We start from the raw sequence: 15,444 nt of genomic DNA, 5'->3' as shown, positions 1-15,444 counted from the left end.
TTACTGTCAATGCAGAGGCCGCTTTAAGCTCTCTCCAGGGCTTTCTGTCAGAGAGCTTTTCATTTGAACCCAAACAATGATCTTTTTCCTAAAACTTCAGGTCTGTCTTGCTCAAAGCTCTGAAGGCAAACTTCACAAAACAGCCATAAAACATGAATGAACAACAAGGTCATTTAACAAAGGTATCAAATTCAGCTCAGCAGTAACTGTCAAGGTTCACAGACAAAACAATAGTTCAGTAAGATCACCATCTGTGCGCGGCATTGCTATGAACCATTGTTGTGCACTCAATATATTTTTTACAGTAGAAATTTGGGTTTTTAATCAAGCTAGAGCCCAAAACTGCTGCCGTGGTTCAAACTCAGTTCAGGCTTGGACAGACACTGCAGGTTCATGTAGGGTCTAGCCTGATTAGCCTCCTTGTCTTGCGCCCTCTTCTTCTGCAGTGGTATAATGGCACCTGACTGGAGAATTAGCGCCACCTACTGCTTATCTCGAAGGACCAACTCCTAATATTTGCACAAGGGTCACATACGTGTACGTTTTCGATTGCAGGTGTTCTAAAAATTCTGTAAAAAATTGGTGCTTCATTTGATTAGAAACCGAACTGTTGATGTGTTGTACATGGTTAACAGCATTACCAATCATTTGCAATGTATGATTTGGGCTGAGATGAAAGTTGATGACTGTCAGTGACACTTTTAAAGGCGCCCTTATTCACACCACTGTCTCGACACCGATAGTGTAACTCTGCATTTCCTTTTCTTTTCACAGCCAAACGACTTCTCTATCTCTCTGAAGGCGCAGAGCAAGAACAAGCATTTCAAAGTGCAGCTGAAGGAAAACCTTTACTGCATTGGACAGCGCAAGTTCAACTCTATGGAAGAGCTTGTTGAACACTACAAAAAGGCCCCCATCTTCACCAGTGAGCAGGGAGACAAACTGTACCTGATCAAGGCCCTGGCCGCCTCCTGATCCCTCTCTGTCACACACACACACACGCACTTCCACACAGACACCACACCTATACATTAACTGCATCCATATATATATACATACAGATACTTACGCCAGAACACACACTAACATTTAAACTCCAAGCCTGAGGACTTAACACATCATCAGGACTTAAATGCCCGATTTGTGAGCATTCCAAGAGGAGGTATGGAAAAAGTATGGGAGAGACACGGAGAAATGGGAGGGGGAGACAAAGAGACTATGGACTCCTGAGAGTTGACTACAGACCTCTTGGTCGCCTATTTTAAATTATCCAGATGTGTTAGGTCATAGGCAATGCCATGTATTTCCACCTTGATATCTATTAGAGTTGCATTTAGTTTCCTTTTTTTGTTTTTGTTGATAATATATAATCTTTTTAACAGTTTCTTTTTAAAAAATGTGATTATTTTTAACTGTATCCAACACAGCAACCACCCGTATGAGGCATTGTCAGATGTTAGCAAACTAGCCTACAGAGGTCCACATTTCAACTCGTTTCTGTGTCGTCTGTCTTAATTGGTTCGTTCTGATTGTGGACACACTAATCCACAACTTCTGCTAACTGCTAATCATGAATAAACATTTAAGTGACCAAAATATATTTATTGATACAATTCTGTTAGGATCATAGTGGTAGAGATCGGAGTGCCGCACTCATCTGCGGTCAGAGGATTTGGAGGATTCCTCTTCTTGTGCAAAGTCAAACTAGTTGTTCAACTTTCTTTTTGTACAACAAAACTGCTTGTCTCACATATTGCTGTATCCATATCATGTGAATGTTACAAAGCCGAGGCATCATAGACGGTGTGACTTTGCATGTGTGCATGCAAACAGAAACGCGTCCTCACACCGTCACTTTTTTATCTCCTGAAAGAGTGATTGGCAGCTGGCGTGAGCGATGGGGGAGTTTATCCGTGTGTGTGGAGGTCATGTGAAGAGTCAGAAAGTACTTTCCCTCGCAGTCTGGAGACTTTCTTAGTGCAGAGCAGATCCCTGACAGCTGATGTGTCCTCCCAGTGTTGCTCAAGGGGACGTTTCTCTGGAGGCGAGGAGGATGAGGGCAGTGGGATGGGTGTGCGTTGACAGCAATGCGGCTTCCAAACACCCGCCAGCTCTGTGGAGTTGGAAGGGGAAATGGAGGATCAGTCCAGGCAGTCCAGAGGATGATGTCACTGCTCCTGAATTAGTGATCACTGGAGGGAATGGAGGAGTTAAGGGGTCACACAGGGGTCGTGTTGCAGCACATATACATCAAGCTAGGAGACGCCCTTTTCCTTTAGGAGGCACAGAAAGCATTTCCTCACTGCTGAGTACAAACTGGTGTAAATGCTTGATGTTTTCTATGATACCTGGGCATGTATTTCCACGGCCGATATGTCTTAAGAAGTCTCCCAGTTTGGGGAATCCAGCTTGTTTTTCTAAATGTACGGTCAATGTCAAGTTAGAGTGCAGTGCATCTAAATGTTTTTCGGCAGATCACATGGTTTATATTTACAGTGAGTGGGTATTTGTCGAGTAAAAATGGACCAAGTAGTGTTTTGAATGTTGAAGGGGCAGCTCGCACCAGCGCCTGCAATCAGAGCTGCGAGCAGCGCTGGCAGGGAGCCGCTTCAGGCGGAGTGGGCTCAGGGAGCTGATGATGATCACGATGCTCGCGATGATGAGTTCTCCAGCTGTGGCCAGTTGGACCCGAGCGCAGGGGAGGGAAAGAGTGCGAGAGAGGGAAGGAGAGGGGAGGAGGAGGAGGAGGAGGAAGAGGGATTTCATAGAGGAGGAATGGAAAAATGGACCCTTAAAAAACAAAAGCAGCGAAGTAGGATCTAGGGAGGAGACTTGGAGAATGTGTTCCACGGAATCGAGTATCTGGATTACCGCTCCCAGCCCTTATACGGGCGAGGAAATGAATGGAGGCCAACGCTGATGTATCATAGTGGAGAATAAATGATTTTTGGACGGGAGGGCTTTTTAAAGTCTAATTAATCCAAGCATGAAAAGTCAGTCATGCCACAATGAACACAAAACATGGGTGTGTTTTTTTTCCTCTCAGTTCCCCAGGTGACTGACAGAGCTGTTCATACAAGAGCTGTGACTGTTGTAGAAGATGGATTATAAACAATGCAGCAATTACGTTTCAGTTTGATTCATGACGGGTTAAAATGGCAAGTTCTAATTATGCACCTACAGTACCAGTCGTTGGCTAATTTAAGTGATATCACATCTTATTAAACAGTACAAAAAATACATTCCAGGATTAAAAAGCTCCTGTCAGGGCTCAAAAACATCTAACATGCTTAATGTAAAATGGATTAAGTGAGTTTTGTTTCTTTTGGGTCCCAAATCTTTTTAAAAAAGGACATTTGTGCCTGTCTTCCTGCCATTTCCAGTGATCCCCTCTTTGGTTTCTGTGTTATCGTCACCAGATAAGTATTTGGGTTACAGGAATCCTGTTGCATGTCATTTATTACACCCAGTCCCTGGTGTTATATTGGTGCCATTTCCTCTGACACTTTATGTGAGCGAGTGTTTGCCTGCCCTACAGTAATAACCGACTGCTATCAACCCCATTTTTTTTTTTTTGTTGGTGTTGTGTGTGTGAAATTTCCTCCCCGACTTCCAATTCTACAGCATCTGCAATATTACGCAGCATTAAAGTGACAAACGCCAACGCAACGTGCCCCAGTTTGAAGGATTTAGAAGGAGATTTTAAATGTGCCTTCACAGCTTTCTGTCAACCAAAGGTTTAGCGTCCCTTTTTTTTTTTTATTTTCGTCTTCTTCTTCTTCCCACTTCTCTTGTCACCACTGCGTGCTATTTGGTTAGAGCTTTGCATGTGCGTCAGTCTGATTAGTGATGGGGGTGTCATCCTCACAGAGAAGGGTATTTCCTCATGTAGCTGTTGGCTGAAAATGTCATTGTCTAACTTTTTGTTTGTTTGTTTAGTTTGTTTCAAATCACGCATAAAATGCCCATTAGGTGATGTTGTGTGTAGTTTCAAGTGACCTTACCTTTGCTGATTTCATCAAGTATAACTCCTTAAGTGAAAAGTGAATGCCTAACGTGTACAGTATAAAATAATGTGCTGATGTTCATTCAGAAACATAACCCCCCCCCCCCCAGGTGTGATGTAATCATGACCTGAATCTCATGTATGAGCACCTCAAGTTAACGGCATCACGTATCGTCGGTTGTGAAGAAACTGTCATGGTTTCCGAGGAAACAGTTTTTTATGTCTGTATGTATTTCATATAAGACTAGTGTAAGACATTCACTTTTGCAGTTTAGCCACTTAAATATGTAAGAAAAAAGAAATCCTCAATACTTCAATGTTTTACTTGATATTCAAATACAGACCTACAGTATCTCCCTGCATAGATATTGTTATAAACTGGGATCTCTTTTCATTTTACACCAACGGAGGCCGCATGAGCAGAGCCTTGTAGCTGTACAGACATGGTTTTAAAATCTGCTTACACTCAAGTCACTTGTGATGGATATTATCAAGAGATTGTTTATCAAACTGTTTTTCACGACAAAGAACTACAAGAGCAGCTGGACAGCTCCAGACTGCTAAACAAGCCTGAGATAATCGTGAATCTCCACTTTTAATTTCTTGATAATACTCCAGAACAAATGACCAGTGTTCAAACTTTGGTGCTTTTGTGCTGCTTCTTGGTGTTCTTTGTCTCACGAAGCTTTTTTTTTTTTTTTTTCTGTATGAGAGAGAGAGAGTGAAGAAAACAGATCCATGCTGTGGAATGATAAAGGCAGTGCTGTGAAATTTAATGTCATGCTCTTAATACTGTTTTTATGGAGGGGAGATCGTCTTCAGGTGTAATAATTTAGAAGAGTTTATTAGAGTGTTCAAAAGACGTAATAAACGGCATAAAAATGATATGATGATGATGTCTTGTTTTTATCTGCAGCAGTGTTTCAGTGCTGTCGGGCTGAACTGTCAAATGTTGGTACTTTCATTTTCATTTGAAAGCTGTTTTTGTACTGATTATAAAAACGGCAATGACAAAATGTTTCATAGACTAGGCCTTGCGTTTGTGTACGAGTCCTAATTATATGAAAACTGGGTAATTATTTGTTCTCTGTGCTCCAGCTTTGCTATAATGTGATAATAATGCAGCCTAAATTGGGACATTAACAATATCTGATAGACAGCAGATGATTCATGCATGAGGAGAGCTGTGGCAGTTTTGTATGATGCATGTACGCCATCCGGTGGCCATTTGTATCATTACATGTTACTGAAACAACCCAGGCCAAACTCAAATACAAAACCACCGTCACATTTTGGTCACTTTATTTCAAATCACTCTTGAAAAATGATACTGTGATTGTAATATTGTCAAAATAAAAATGCTCTTTTCATTCACATCATTCAATATTCAGATACTTTTCCATTCAGGAGGGAGAGGGGTGGTGGGGAGAAGCTTTTTTTTTTTTTATTATTATTATTCCAGTATGCCCATTAATCACATCAATCAACCTCACTGTCAAAAGTAGCACGCAGAGGCTCGGGCCGAATGTGAGACAAAGTGGGCTTGTGTTGCTGTTACGTAACTTTGGGCTGAGTCGAGCCAAATCTCAACACGGCCTTACAGTAGCTGACCTTGGTTTGTTCCGGCGTCGCCACAACAGAACAGCGGGGGCCTTCTCTTGAGCTCTAACAGCTTTGGTCCTCATGCCAGTGGGGGCCCAGAAGATTCCCATAAGGCAAAACGTTACAAGTATCAGAGAAAGTAAAAGATAGAAGAGGAAAAACACAATCTTTTTCTTTTTTCTAAAGGGGCAGTTCAACCCAAAATCAAAACTCTATTTTCCTCTCTTACTTGTAGTGCTGTTTATCAGTCTAGATAGTTTTGGTGTGAGTTGCTGAGTGTTGGAGATATCGACAATATGGATGTCTGACTTCTCTCGAATATAATGGAACTAGGTGACACTCCTGCCATGACCTGGTTACTCTAGATAACCCACAGAGCTTGTTGTGAGCAGTTTGTCTTGTTCTGTAGGAATTCTTTTCTTTCTACTGAACTACACCTGCCAACTGTATCACCACACAGAAGGAAAAGTGCATCTACTCATGGATGAGCGGCTCATGCCTGTAACAGCGCAAGTTGTCAACATTAATGGCTTCTTCCATGGCTAAGCTCTAACATTAGCTAGCTCCTTGGTGCTAGGTGAGCTAGCAGCAGATGCATGCTTCCTTCTGTGCAGTGATACAGCTGGCAGGTGTAGTTTGATAGACAGAAAATACACTCACTGGCCACTTTATTAGGTACACCTTGCTAGTACCAGGTTGGACCCCTTTTGCCATCACAACTTCCTTAATTCTTGGTGGCATAGATTCAACAAGGTACTGGCACTTTGTGACATGGTGCGTTATCCTGCTGGAAGTAGCCATCAGAAGATAGGTACACTGTGGTCATAAAGGGATGGACACGATCAGCAACAATACTCAGGTAGGCTGTGGTGTTTAAACCATGCTCAGTTGGTACTAAGGGGCCCAAAGTGTGCCAAAAAATCCAGACTCATCAGACCAAGCAACGTTTTTCCAGTCTTCTATTGTCCAGTTTTGGTGAGCCTGTGTGAAATGTAGCCTCAGTTTCCTGTTGTTAGCTGACAGGAGTGGCACCTGGTGTGGTCTTCTGCTGCTGTAGCCCATCTGCTTCAAGGTTCCATGTGCTGTTGGTTCAGAGATGGTCTTCTGCCTTGATTGTGACGAATAGTTATTTGAGGTACTGTTGCCTTTCTATCATCTTGACCGGTCTGGCCATTCTCCTCTGACCTCTTTTTGGACCATCCTCTGTAAACCCTAGAGATGGTTGTGTGTGAAAATCCCAGTAGATCAGCAGCTTGTGAAATACTCAGACCAGGCCGTCTGGCACCAACAACCACAGCACATTCAAAGTCACTTAAATTACTTTTCTTCCTCATTCTGATGCTCAGTTTGAACTTCAGCAGGTCGTCAACCATGTCTATATGGGTAAATACACTGAGTTGCTGATTAGCTATTTGCATTGTGGTAACCGGGTCATGATTTCTGGAAAGAGACATTACAGCTGAGTTTTTAAATGTATTTTCTGGCGCTTTGAGCACCACAAGCCAAGTGCCATCTAGTTCCATTATTTTCCAGAGATGGCAGACATCTCTACGGCCGGTATCTCCAACACTTGGCAACTCACACCAAAACAATCTAGACTGATAAATAGCACTACATTTAAGTGGAAACATATGTATTTTTGATTTTGGGCTGAGCTGTCCCTTAAGATAATACCACAGCAAGCAATAACGATGCAGTATATATAGCTACAAGTATGTCATAGCCCTGCTGATACTCAACACAAAGTAGTTACTACTTATCATGGAATTTACCTGTATAGATAAAGTTATGGGTCTTGTACAACATACAAAAAGCAAAGTGCAATAATTTCTTTACAGTTTAAAAAACCATTAAGTTTTAAGGCTTGATCAGTGAATGGTTTAAAGTGCTGAGGAACACGTAGCAGAGAGCCCTGTTCAGGGTAAGTCTACTGATCTGCGTAGCGCTACAGAGTTGAATAAGATGCTTTTATATGAATCACAGGAAACTCCTACAGGAACAGCTCCTCTTTTAGAAGTAGAAGAAGTCGCCTATTGCGGCAGGCAGATGGGTCATCATCTGAATTCTGATCCACCAGTATGGCTCCATGGGGTTGTATCGTGTGTAGGGGCGCTTGGACATGATGGCATCAGTAATGTCATCCAGAACAGGGGAAATATCCCTCTGTCCGCTGCTGCAGTAAGAGCGCATCAAAGCCATGTGGTGCTCAAAGTGGGCTCTCCCATAATCCTCCTTCACATGCGACGGCGCCTCGTTCCACAGCTTATTGGCCGTGCTGGCTACAGTGTCTCGGGTCATGATGCCAGTTGCCACGATGAAGTTCCCCGGTTCGATTATGGACACTTTGACTCCCCAGGTCTTCATTTCATAGCGAAGGCAATCAGAAAAGGCTTCCACACCGTATTTAGATACGCAGTAAGGTGAACGCAAGGCATTTCCCATCCTCCCGTACATGCTGGCCAGGTTCACAACACGGCCTGCAGAGATAAACGTAACAGAGATTTAGTCAGGCTTTCTGCAGATATGTCTCTTCGAAACGAGTGTTGAATTAGAATAAATGAATACGACGACAATTGAATGCAGCACCGCTGGTAATAAAATGATGTAAAAGGAAATTAAGTATCTTTGGTCCAGCTCCAAACTCAAAGTCTGTTATGGATCCAGATCCAAAGCTCAACTGTCCAAAGATATTATTAAGACAAGGCCTGGAGCTGTGTTTCATGTTGCTTGATGAGTCACTCATTAACCTATGCTGAGCTGTTAGTTGCTGATGAACTTTGATAAAGACAGCATCTTTGCCGATAAATCCCCCAAAATCCTACACACTAGACCTTTAAAACATAGTACTTCAATACATATAAATTAAGTCATTAACATTTTTGTGATAAAGAAAGGCTTTAAATTTGTTTTTCAGTTTCAGGCTTGTTGAAATAGTCAGCATTCCTCATTGAAATCATGTGACACAACTTACTGGTTGGCTTATGATCCTCAAGTCTGGTAACAAAGTTGAGCAAGTAAAATCCCCGATGCAGTTTGGTGCCATTTTGAACACTGTTTAACTCCATCATGTTTATATATCACTAAGTGATAATACAGTGTTATATTCCAGCTGCTAACCTTTGGCCCTGCGGATCAATGGCAGAACAGCTTTGGTGACCCTGATGGTGCCCCACAGGTTGACCTCTGACACCTGCTTGTAGGTGTCCACGGAGGCGAACTCCACTTCTCCAAACGTTGACACACCGGCGTTGTTCACCACAGCCCACAGACCTGGATCAAGACCAGTGACAGATTGTCAGAGGTTAAAAGGAAGTGTGTGGATGAACACAGACACTAATATTCTGTTAGCAAAGTTAATGAATACATGAGATATTTGCAGTACCTCTTTCTGAGTCCTCCAGGTTGTCTTTGATATACTCTGCAGCTTGGTTCACCTGCTCTTCACTGCAGACATCCAGCTGGACCACCTTCATGCGATCTGAGTGAAATTCTTCCAGTTCCTTTGCACCCTCTCCACCTTTATCCTGCAACGATGACATGTCACCTCAGTTATACCAACTCAGATGAAACGTACCAATTGAAAGTTTTCACTTTATTTGTTTTTCAACATCAGAGAATTGTTGTTGCTTGCTCTTGTATGTTTTCTGCTGTATGTTTTCTCCGTACCTTAAGAAGACATCCAGCAAAGACCGTGAAGCCAAGCTTATGAAGATGTTTGGCAAGTTCATGACCAAATCCACTGTCACAACCTGTGACAAACACAGCTTTCCCCTTCACCTGCAGAGAGGGGCACCATATAGTTAGGGTTTTCTAAATGTCCCCAAAAGATTTACAAATGGACTATATGAAAGGTTCCACACATTAATATCTAATGTATGTAATTTAATCTAATGAAAAGATTCCACAAGGAAATATTAAGGAAATTAGGACTGTCTACATATAGTACATGTGTAAACATTAACAGGACATCAGCTTTCCATTTCAGTATTTACATCAATTTCTATAGCATTATCAGTGACATGCAAGATCCAAAAATTTTGAGGGATATTATATCATAATTTTTTTTTATGGAATACTATACTATGTCACTTTAATTCCATACTGTACAATGATATTTTTTATACCATGCTATATACTGCCATATTGCCATGAATGGCGAATTTTGTGCAATGTTATACTATGACATTTTTTCACAATTTTATGGCAAACTATGCTATGACTTTTTTTTTGGTCATTTTTATGGCATACTATACTCTGATATTTTTTCACATTTTGATGGACTACTATAGTATGACATTTTTATGACATACTATGCTGTGAAATGTTTTCACAATGTTTCATGATTTTTGACGGCACACTATACTATGACGTTTCTTTTTAATTTCTGATGATATGCTATACGATGACATTTCTTGGTAATTTTTGACAACATCCTATACCATGATGTTCTTTCATGATTTTTTAAGACATACTATACTATGACATTTTTTGGTAATTTTGATGACATACTATACTATGACGTTTTTTCATGATTTTTGACGACATACTATACTATGAAGTTTTTTCGTGATTGTATACGACATACTATGCCATGAGGTTTTTTTCATGATTTTTGACGACACACTATACTATGACGTTTCTTTTTAGTTTCTGATGATATGCCATACGATGACGTTTTTCCATGATTTTGGACAACATACTATACTATGACGTTTTTTCATTATTTTTGACAGCATCATAAACCATGACGTTTTTTTCATGATTTTTGACAACATACTATACTATGACGTTTTTTCATGAATTCTGACGATATGCTTTACGATGACGTTTTTCCATGAATTCTGACGACATACTGTACTATGATGTTTTTTTCATGATTTTTGACGATATCGTAAACTATGACGTTTTTTCATGAATTCTGACGACATGGTATACTATGAGGTTTTTTTATTGATTTTGGACAACATGCTATACTATGACGTTCTTTCATTATTTTTGACGACATCGTAAACTATGACATTTTTTCATGATTTTTGACAACATACTATACTATGAGGTTTTGTCGTGATTTTATACGACATACTATACTATGAGTTTTTTTTCATGATTTTTGATGGCACACTATACTATGACGTTTCTTTTTAATTTCTGATGATATGCTATACGATGACGTTTCTTGGTAATTTTTGACAACATCCTATACTATGATGTTCTTTCATGATTTTTTAAGACATACTATACTATGACGTTTTTTGGTAATTTTGATGACATGCTATACTATGAAGGTTTTTCATGATTTTTGACGACATGCTATACTATGACGTTTTTTTCAAGATTTTTGACGACATACTGTACTATGACGTTTTTTTCATGATTTTTGACAACATGCTATACTATGACATTTTTTTCAAGATTTTTGACGACATACTGTACTATGACGTTTTTTTCATGATTTTTGACAACATACTATACTATGACTTTTTTTCATCATTTTTGACGACATGCTATACTATGACGTTTTTTTCATGATTTTTGACAACATACTATACTATGACTTTTTTTCATCATTTTTGACGACATACTATACTATGACATTTTTTTTTCATGATTTTTGACAACATGTTTTACTATGACCTTTTTTTGTAGTTTTATGAAGCGTTTTTATGATTTTTGACGATATGGTATACTATGACATTTTTGCATGATTCTGGAAGACATGCTATACTATGACGTTTTTTCATGATTTTGGACAACGTGCTATACTATGACGTTTTTTCATGAATTCTGTTGACATGCTATATATTATGACTTTTTTTTTCATGATTTTTGACAACATCCTTTACTATGACCTTTTTTTGTAGTTTTATGAAGCGTTTTCATGATTTTTGACGACATGGTATACTATGACATTTTTGCATGATTTTTGGAAGACATGCTATACCTTGACGTTTTTTTTATGATTTTTGACGACATGCTTTACTATGACATTTTTTTTCATGATTTTTGACAACATGCTTTACTATGATTTTTTTTTGTAGTTTTATGAAGCGTTTTCATGATTTTTGACGACATGGTCTACTATGACATTTTTGCATGATTTTGGAAGACTTGCTATACTATGACGTTTTTTTCATGATTTTTGACAACATGCTTTACCATGATGTTTTTTTGCAGTTTTATGAGCCGTTTTCATGATTCTTGACGACATGGTTTGACGTATTTTTTCATGATTTTTGACAACATACTATACTATGACATTTTTCCATGATTTCTGACAACATACTGTACTATGACGTTTTTTTCATGATTTTTGACAACATACTATACTATGACGTTTTTTAAATGATTTTTGAGGACATACTATGCTATGACGTTTTTTCATGAATTCTGACGACATGCTATACTATGACGTTCTTTCATTATTTTTGACAACATACTATACTATGACGTTTTTCCATGATTTTTTAACAACATACTGTACTATGACGTTTTTTTCATGATTTGTGACGACATACTATCCTATGACATTTTTTCATGAATTCTGACGACATGCTATACTATGACGTTTTTTCATGATTTTGGACAACATGCTATACTATGACATTCTTTCATTATTTTTGACGACATACTATGCTATGACATTCATTTTTAGTTTCTGATGATATGCTATACGATGACGTTTTTTCATGACATTTGACGACATACTATCCTATGACATTTTTTCATGAATTCTGACGACATGCTATACTATGACGTTTTTTCATGATTTTGGACAACATGCTATACTATGACGTTCTTTCATTATTTTTGACGACATACTATACTATGACATTCATTTTTAGTTTCTGATGATATGCTATACGATGACGTTTTTTTATGACATTTGACGACATACTATACTATGACGTTTTTTCAGTAATTTTGACAACATGCTATACTATGATGTTTTTTTTCATGATTGTTGACGACATACTATGCAATGATATTTTTTCATGATTTTTGATGACATGGTATACTATGACATTTTTGCATGATTTTGGAAGACATGCTATACTTTGATGTTTTTTTCATGATATTTGACAACATACTTTACTGTGATGTTTTTTTGACGATTTTTGACGACATATTACATACTATGACATTTTTTCGCATTTGTATCATATACTACACTTTGACATTTTTAGCACATCGTATGCTATGATATTCTTTCAAATTTTTATGGGATACTATGCGATAACATTTTTTCGCAGTTGATGACATGACATTCTTATGGCATACTATAGTAATTTTTTTGTGACATACCATTTATGATGTGTTCATGGCATAGTTTAAGATAAATTATTTTTATTGGCATACTACGCAATTTTCATTACACTTTTTATGCATATTATGCTATGACCTTTTTTGACTTTTTTTTGGACATATTTTACAATGTTATGGCATGTTATGACATTTTAATGGCAAACTCTATTCGTATTCTTATTAGTATTATATTTATTTTCCTTTTTTCAGACATAGTACTACATTTTATGGTATATTATACTATTAATTTTCTTTAGGCATACTATACAATTACTTATCACATACTAGTACACTGTGACATTTTTAGTACACTACACTTTGACATTTTTCACATTTTTATTGAAATAATAAATTATGCATTTTTTATGGCAGACAGTACATACTGTACATATTTTCTTGGCATGTTTCATTACTTAATATATGGAATGTTTTATTGCATATTATGCTATATTTCCCTTATTGGCATACTTGCTGTATAATATTTTATTAAATTTAATTTATTTTACCAATATTTTTATGCCATACTTAACTGTTTTTAGTTGGGGTGTTTTTTTATTTTTTACTTTGTTTGACATGCTATATTTTTTTCTTATGGCATTCTACAATATCACTTTTTGGTATTTGTTATGACACTATATTAACTATTTTTATGCCATACTTGCCCTATGACATTTTATGGCATACTATGTCCCACTCCTTATGATATATGATATTCATCACGGCATTTATCTTTATGCCATACTATACATGACTTTGACTTTTTTAATGGCATACTGTATCATGATTTTTATAATGGGAGTACCATGGTATGACTTTTTAATGTCAAACTGAGGTTTTACAGTTGCGAGGCTTTCATTAATTTTTCACTTCTGGTGTCGACGTGCCATATTAAACTGATGCTATGATAAACTGCATCCCAGTAAAATGCCTAATTAATTAATTAATATACTATTGCCTATATGCAGGACATTAATAGTTTTCGTGCAGGAAACAGGAGTCCATACTGTAACCTTACCTCCACGCAGCCCCTGGGAATGCGAGGCGTCGCCACATACACCACAAAAAGTAAATAGAGCACAACTATGCACTCGGTCACACTGGTCTCTGGTAATCCCAACATCCTCATCGCTACATTCAGGAGAGCAGGCAGCCCGAAGCCCAGCACCACCGTGAGGAACACTGAGAATGACACCAAGAGCGCCACCCGGAGCACAGGGAGCGGGGCCATCTTGACACAACAGAGTGTTGCTTTCCAGACGAGGAACAGTGTTACCAAATAATATTCAGAGGAAGTTGCTGCAGGAAGGTCGATCTGTTGCTACAAGTTGCGAAGTGACGTTGGGGGTCTCATTGCGTGATGACGTCACCACGCAACGACGTCCCTTGTTTTGAAAACCTCTCAAACTTTTTTGAGCTGCTCTGCCCCTGAAAATGTCCAGTTTCCATCATTTACATGACATCTCCCCTCAGAAATATTTCATTTGGAATAACAGGAACATATTGTATTAAACAAATCACTGTTTTATAAGAAACTGTTCACAAATGAAATGACCTTGGTGAGGCAGTGACTCAGACTCAGAATTCCTCTCTAAATTTGGTTTACCTGTAACTCCAAGGGAATATTCTGTAGTCATGAATGCAATCCCTTTTAAAGATGACGACTCCTGTGGGTCAGATATGCTTCTTGTCTACCAAAAATAACAGCAGAGGTATACACAGTTTATTTCAGAGTAATGTCTCTGTCCCCTGTGGAACAGCTTTACAAAAGACCTTAATATAAATAAAATATTTGGAAATTACAGTGTAAGTATTTATTAACATGCCTAAAAAATAAGGGACATCTCCTTTAAAATTATTTTAGTTATTTACAGATATTACCAAGCCAATAAATTAACAATTAATTGTTTATTCTGTGATGTTCTACTCCCAGAAACATATCTTCATCTGTTTTGGCACTTAATAAAAAGCAGATTTATTAGTGATAATACTGGCTCTGATTTCACAATATTCGGGAATGTTTCATTTGGATTTAATAAAAGTAATGGCAATAACTCAATTAATATTATATTAATAACTTAACCATTGTTTCAGCTAAATCCTATATATACGCAAATCCAAATTCAATAACTTAAAACCCTTATATGGTGTTTGAAAATGAAACTAAGCAAGACATGAAACTATTTTCTCCTCTAAAAATAACACTGCTGAGACAATGAATTAGTTCGCCTCCTTCAGTGTACTTGCATGGGTGAATAATGCCCCCTGGCTTTAAATATGTATACTGTCCCTTTTTTTCTTCTTTTTTTGACTGATTAATGTCACTTATGTATTCATTATTGATTTTGTACAATAAAAACTTGAAAAAATGAACTGCTCTCAGGTTACAGTCTGTGTAATGTATGTCAGGATTAAAATGCAACTAGATCAGGGGCCGTATTCACACACATTCTGAGAATCCTCTCAGAGAGCTCCTAACTTAGCCTAAAAACTTTAACTAAGGAGTCCTAACATAGGAGTGATGTAGCAAAGTTCTC

General features: G+C 38.1%; 2 protein-coding genes across 4 annotated transcripts in view; one reads left to right on the top strand and one right to left on the bottom strand.

Moving 5' to 3' along the window:
• nck1b (NCK adaptor protein 1b) overlaps positions 1–4,709 on the top strand; it is a 37,402-nt gene extending 32,693 nt beyond the window's left edge. For all 3 annotated transcript variants that reach the window (XM_049564922.1, XM_049564921.1, XM_049564923.1), the window contains one exon: positions 775–4,709. In XM_049564922.1, coding sequence (XP_049420879.1) covers positions 775–975 — 201 coding nt within the window. In that variant the 3' untranslated portion in view covers positions 976–4,709. The remainder of the gene's footprint in view (positions 1–774) is intronic.
• A 582-nt stretch (positions 4,710–5,291) lies between these two features.
• On the bottom strand, positions 5,292–14,247 carry bdh1 (3-hydroxybutyrate dehydrogenase, type 1). The gene is made up of 5 exons (XM_049564924.1): positions 13,926–14,247; positions 9,275–9,385; positions 8,991–9,132; positions 8,726–8,878; positions 5,292–8,085 (listed from the first exon to the last, which is right to left on the bottom strand). Exons 1-5 carry the CDS (start codon positions 14,136–14,138, stop codon positions 7,619–7,621), a joined length of 1,086 nt encoding a protein of 361 aa, XP_049420881.1. The 5' UTR covers positions 14,139–14,247; the 3' UTR covers positions 5,292–7,618.
• Between the last annotated feature and the right edge of the window lie 1,197 nt (positions 14,248–15,444).

Source organism: Epinephelus fuscoguttatus, linkage group LG21 (assembly GCF_011397635.1).
Source record: "Epinephelus fuscoguttatus linkage group LG21, E.fuscoguttatus.final_Chr_v1".
NCBI classification, from domain to species: Eukaryota; Metazoa; Chordata; class Actinopteri; order Perciformes; family Serranidae; genus Epinephelus; species Epinephelus fuscoguttatus.
The sequence above is the reverse complement of the archived record's forward strand: the minus strand, read 5'-3'. Positions and strand labels throughout refer to the sequence as shown.

Bases quoted from the DNA above. Each gene is read 5' to 3' on its own strand.
- bdh1 (XM_049564924.1), bottom strand. From the start codon at position 14,138: ATGGCCCCGCTCCCTGTGCTCCGGGTGGCGCTCTTGGTGTCATTCTCA. The intron at 9,386-13,925 runs GTAAGGTTACAG...CCCTCTCTGCAG, and splicing joins TTCCCAGGGGCTGCGTGGAG to GTGAAGGGGAAAGCTGTGTT. The intron at 8,086-8,725 runs GTTAGCAGCTGG...TTATCTCTGCAG, and splicing joins ATTGATCCGCAGGGCCAAAG to GCCGTGTTGTGAACCTGGCC.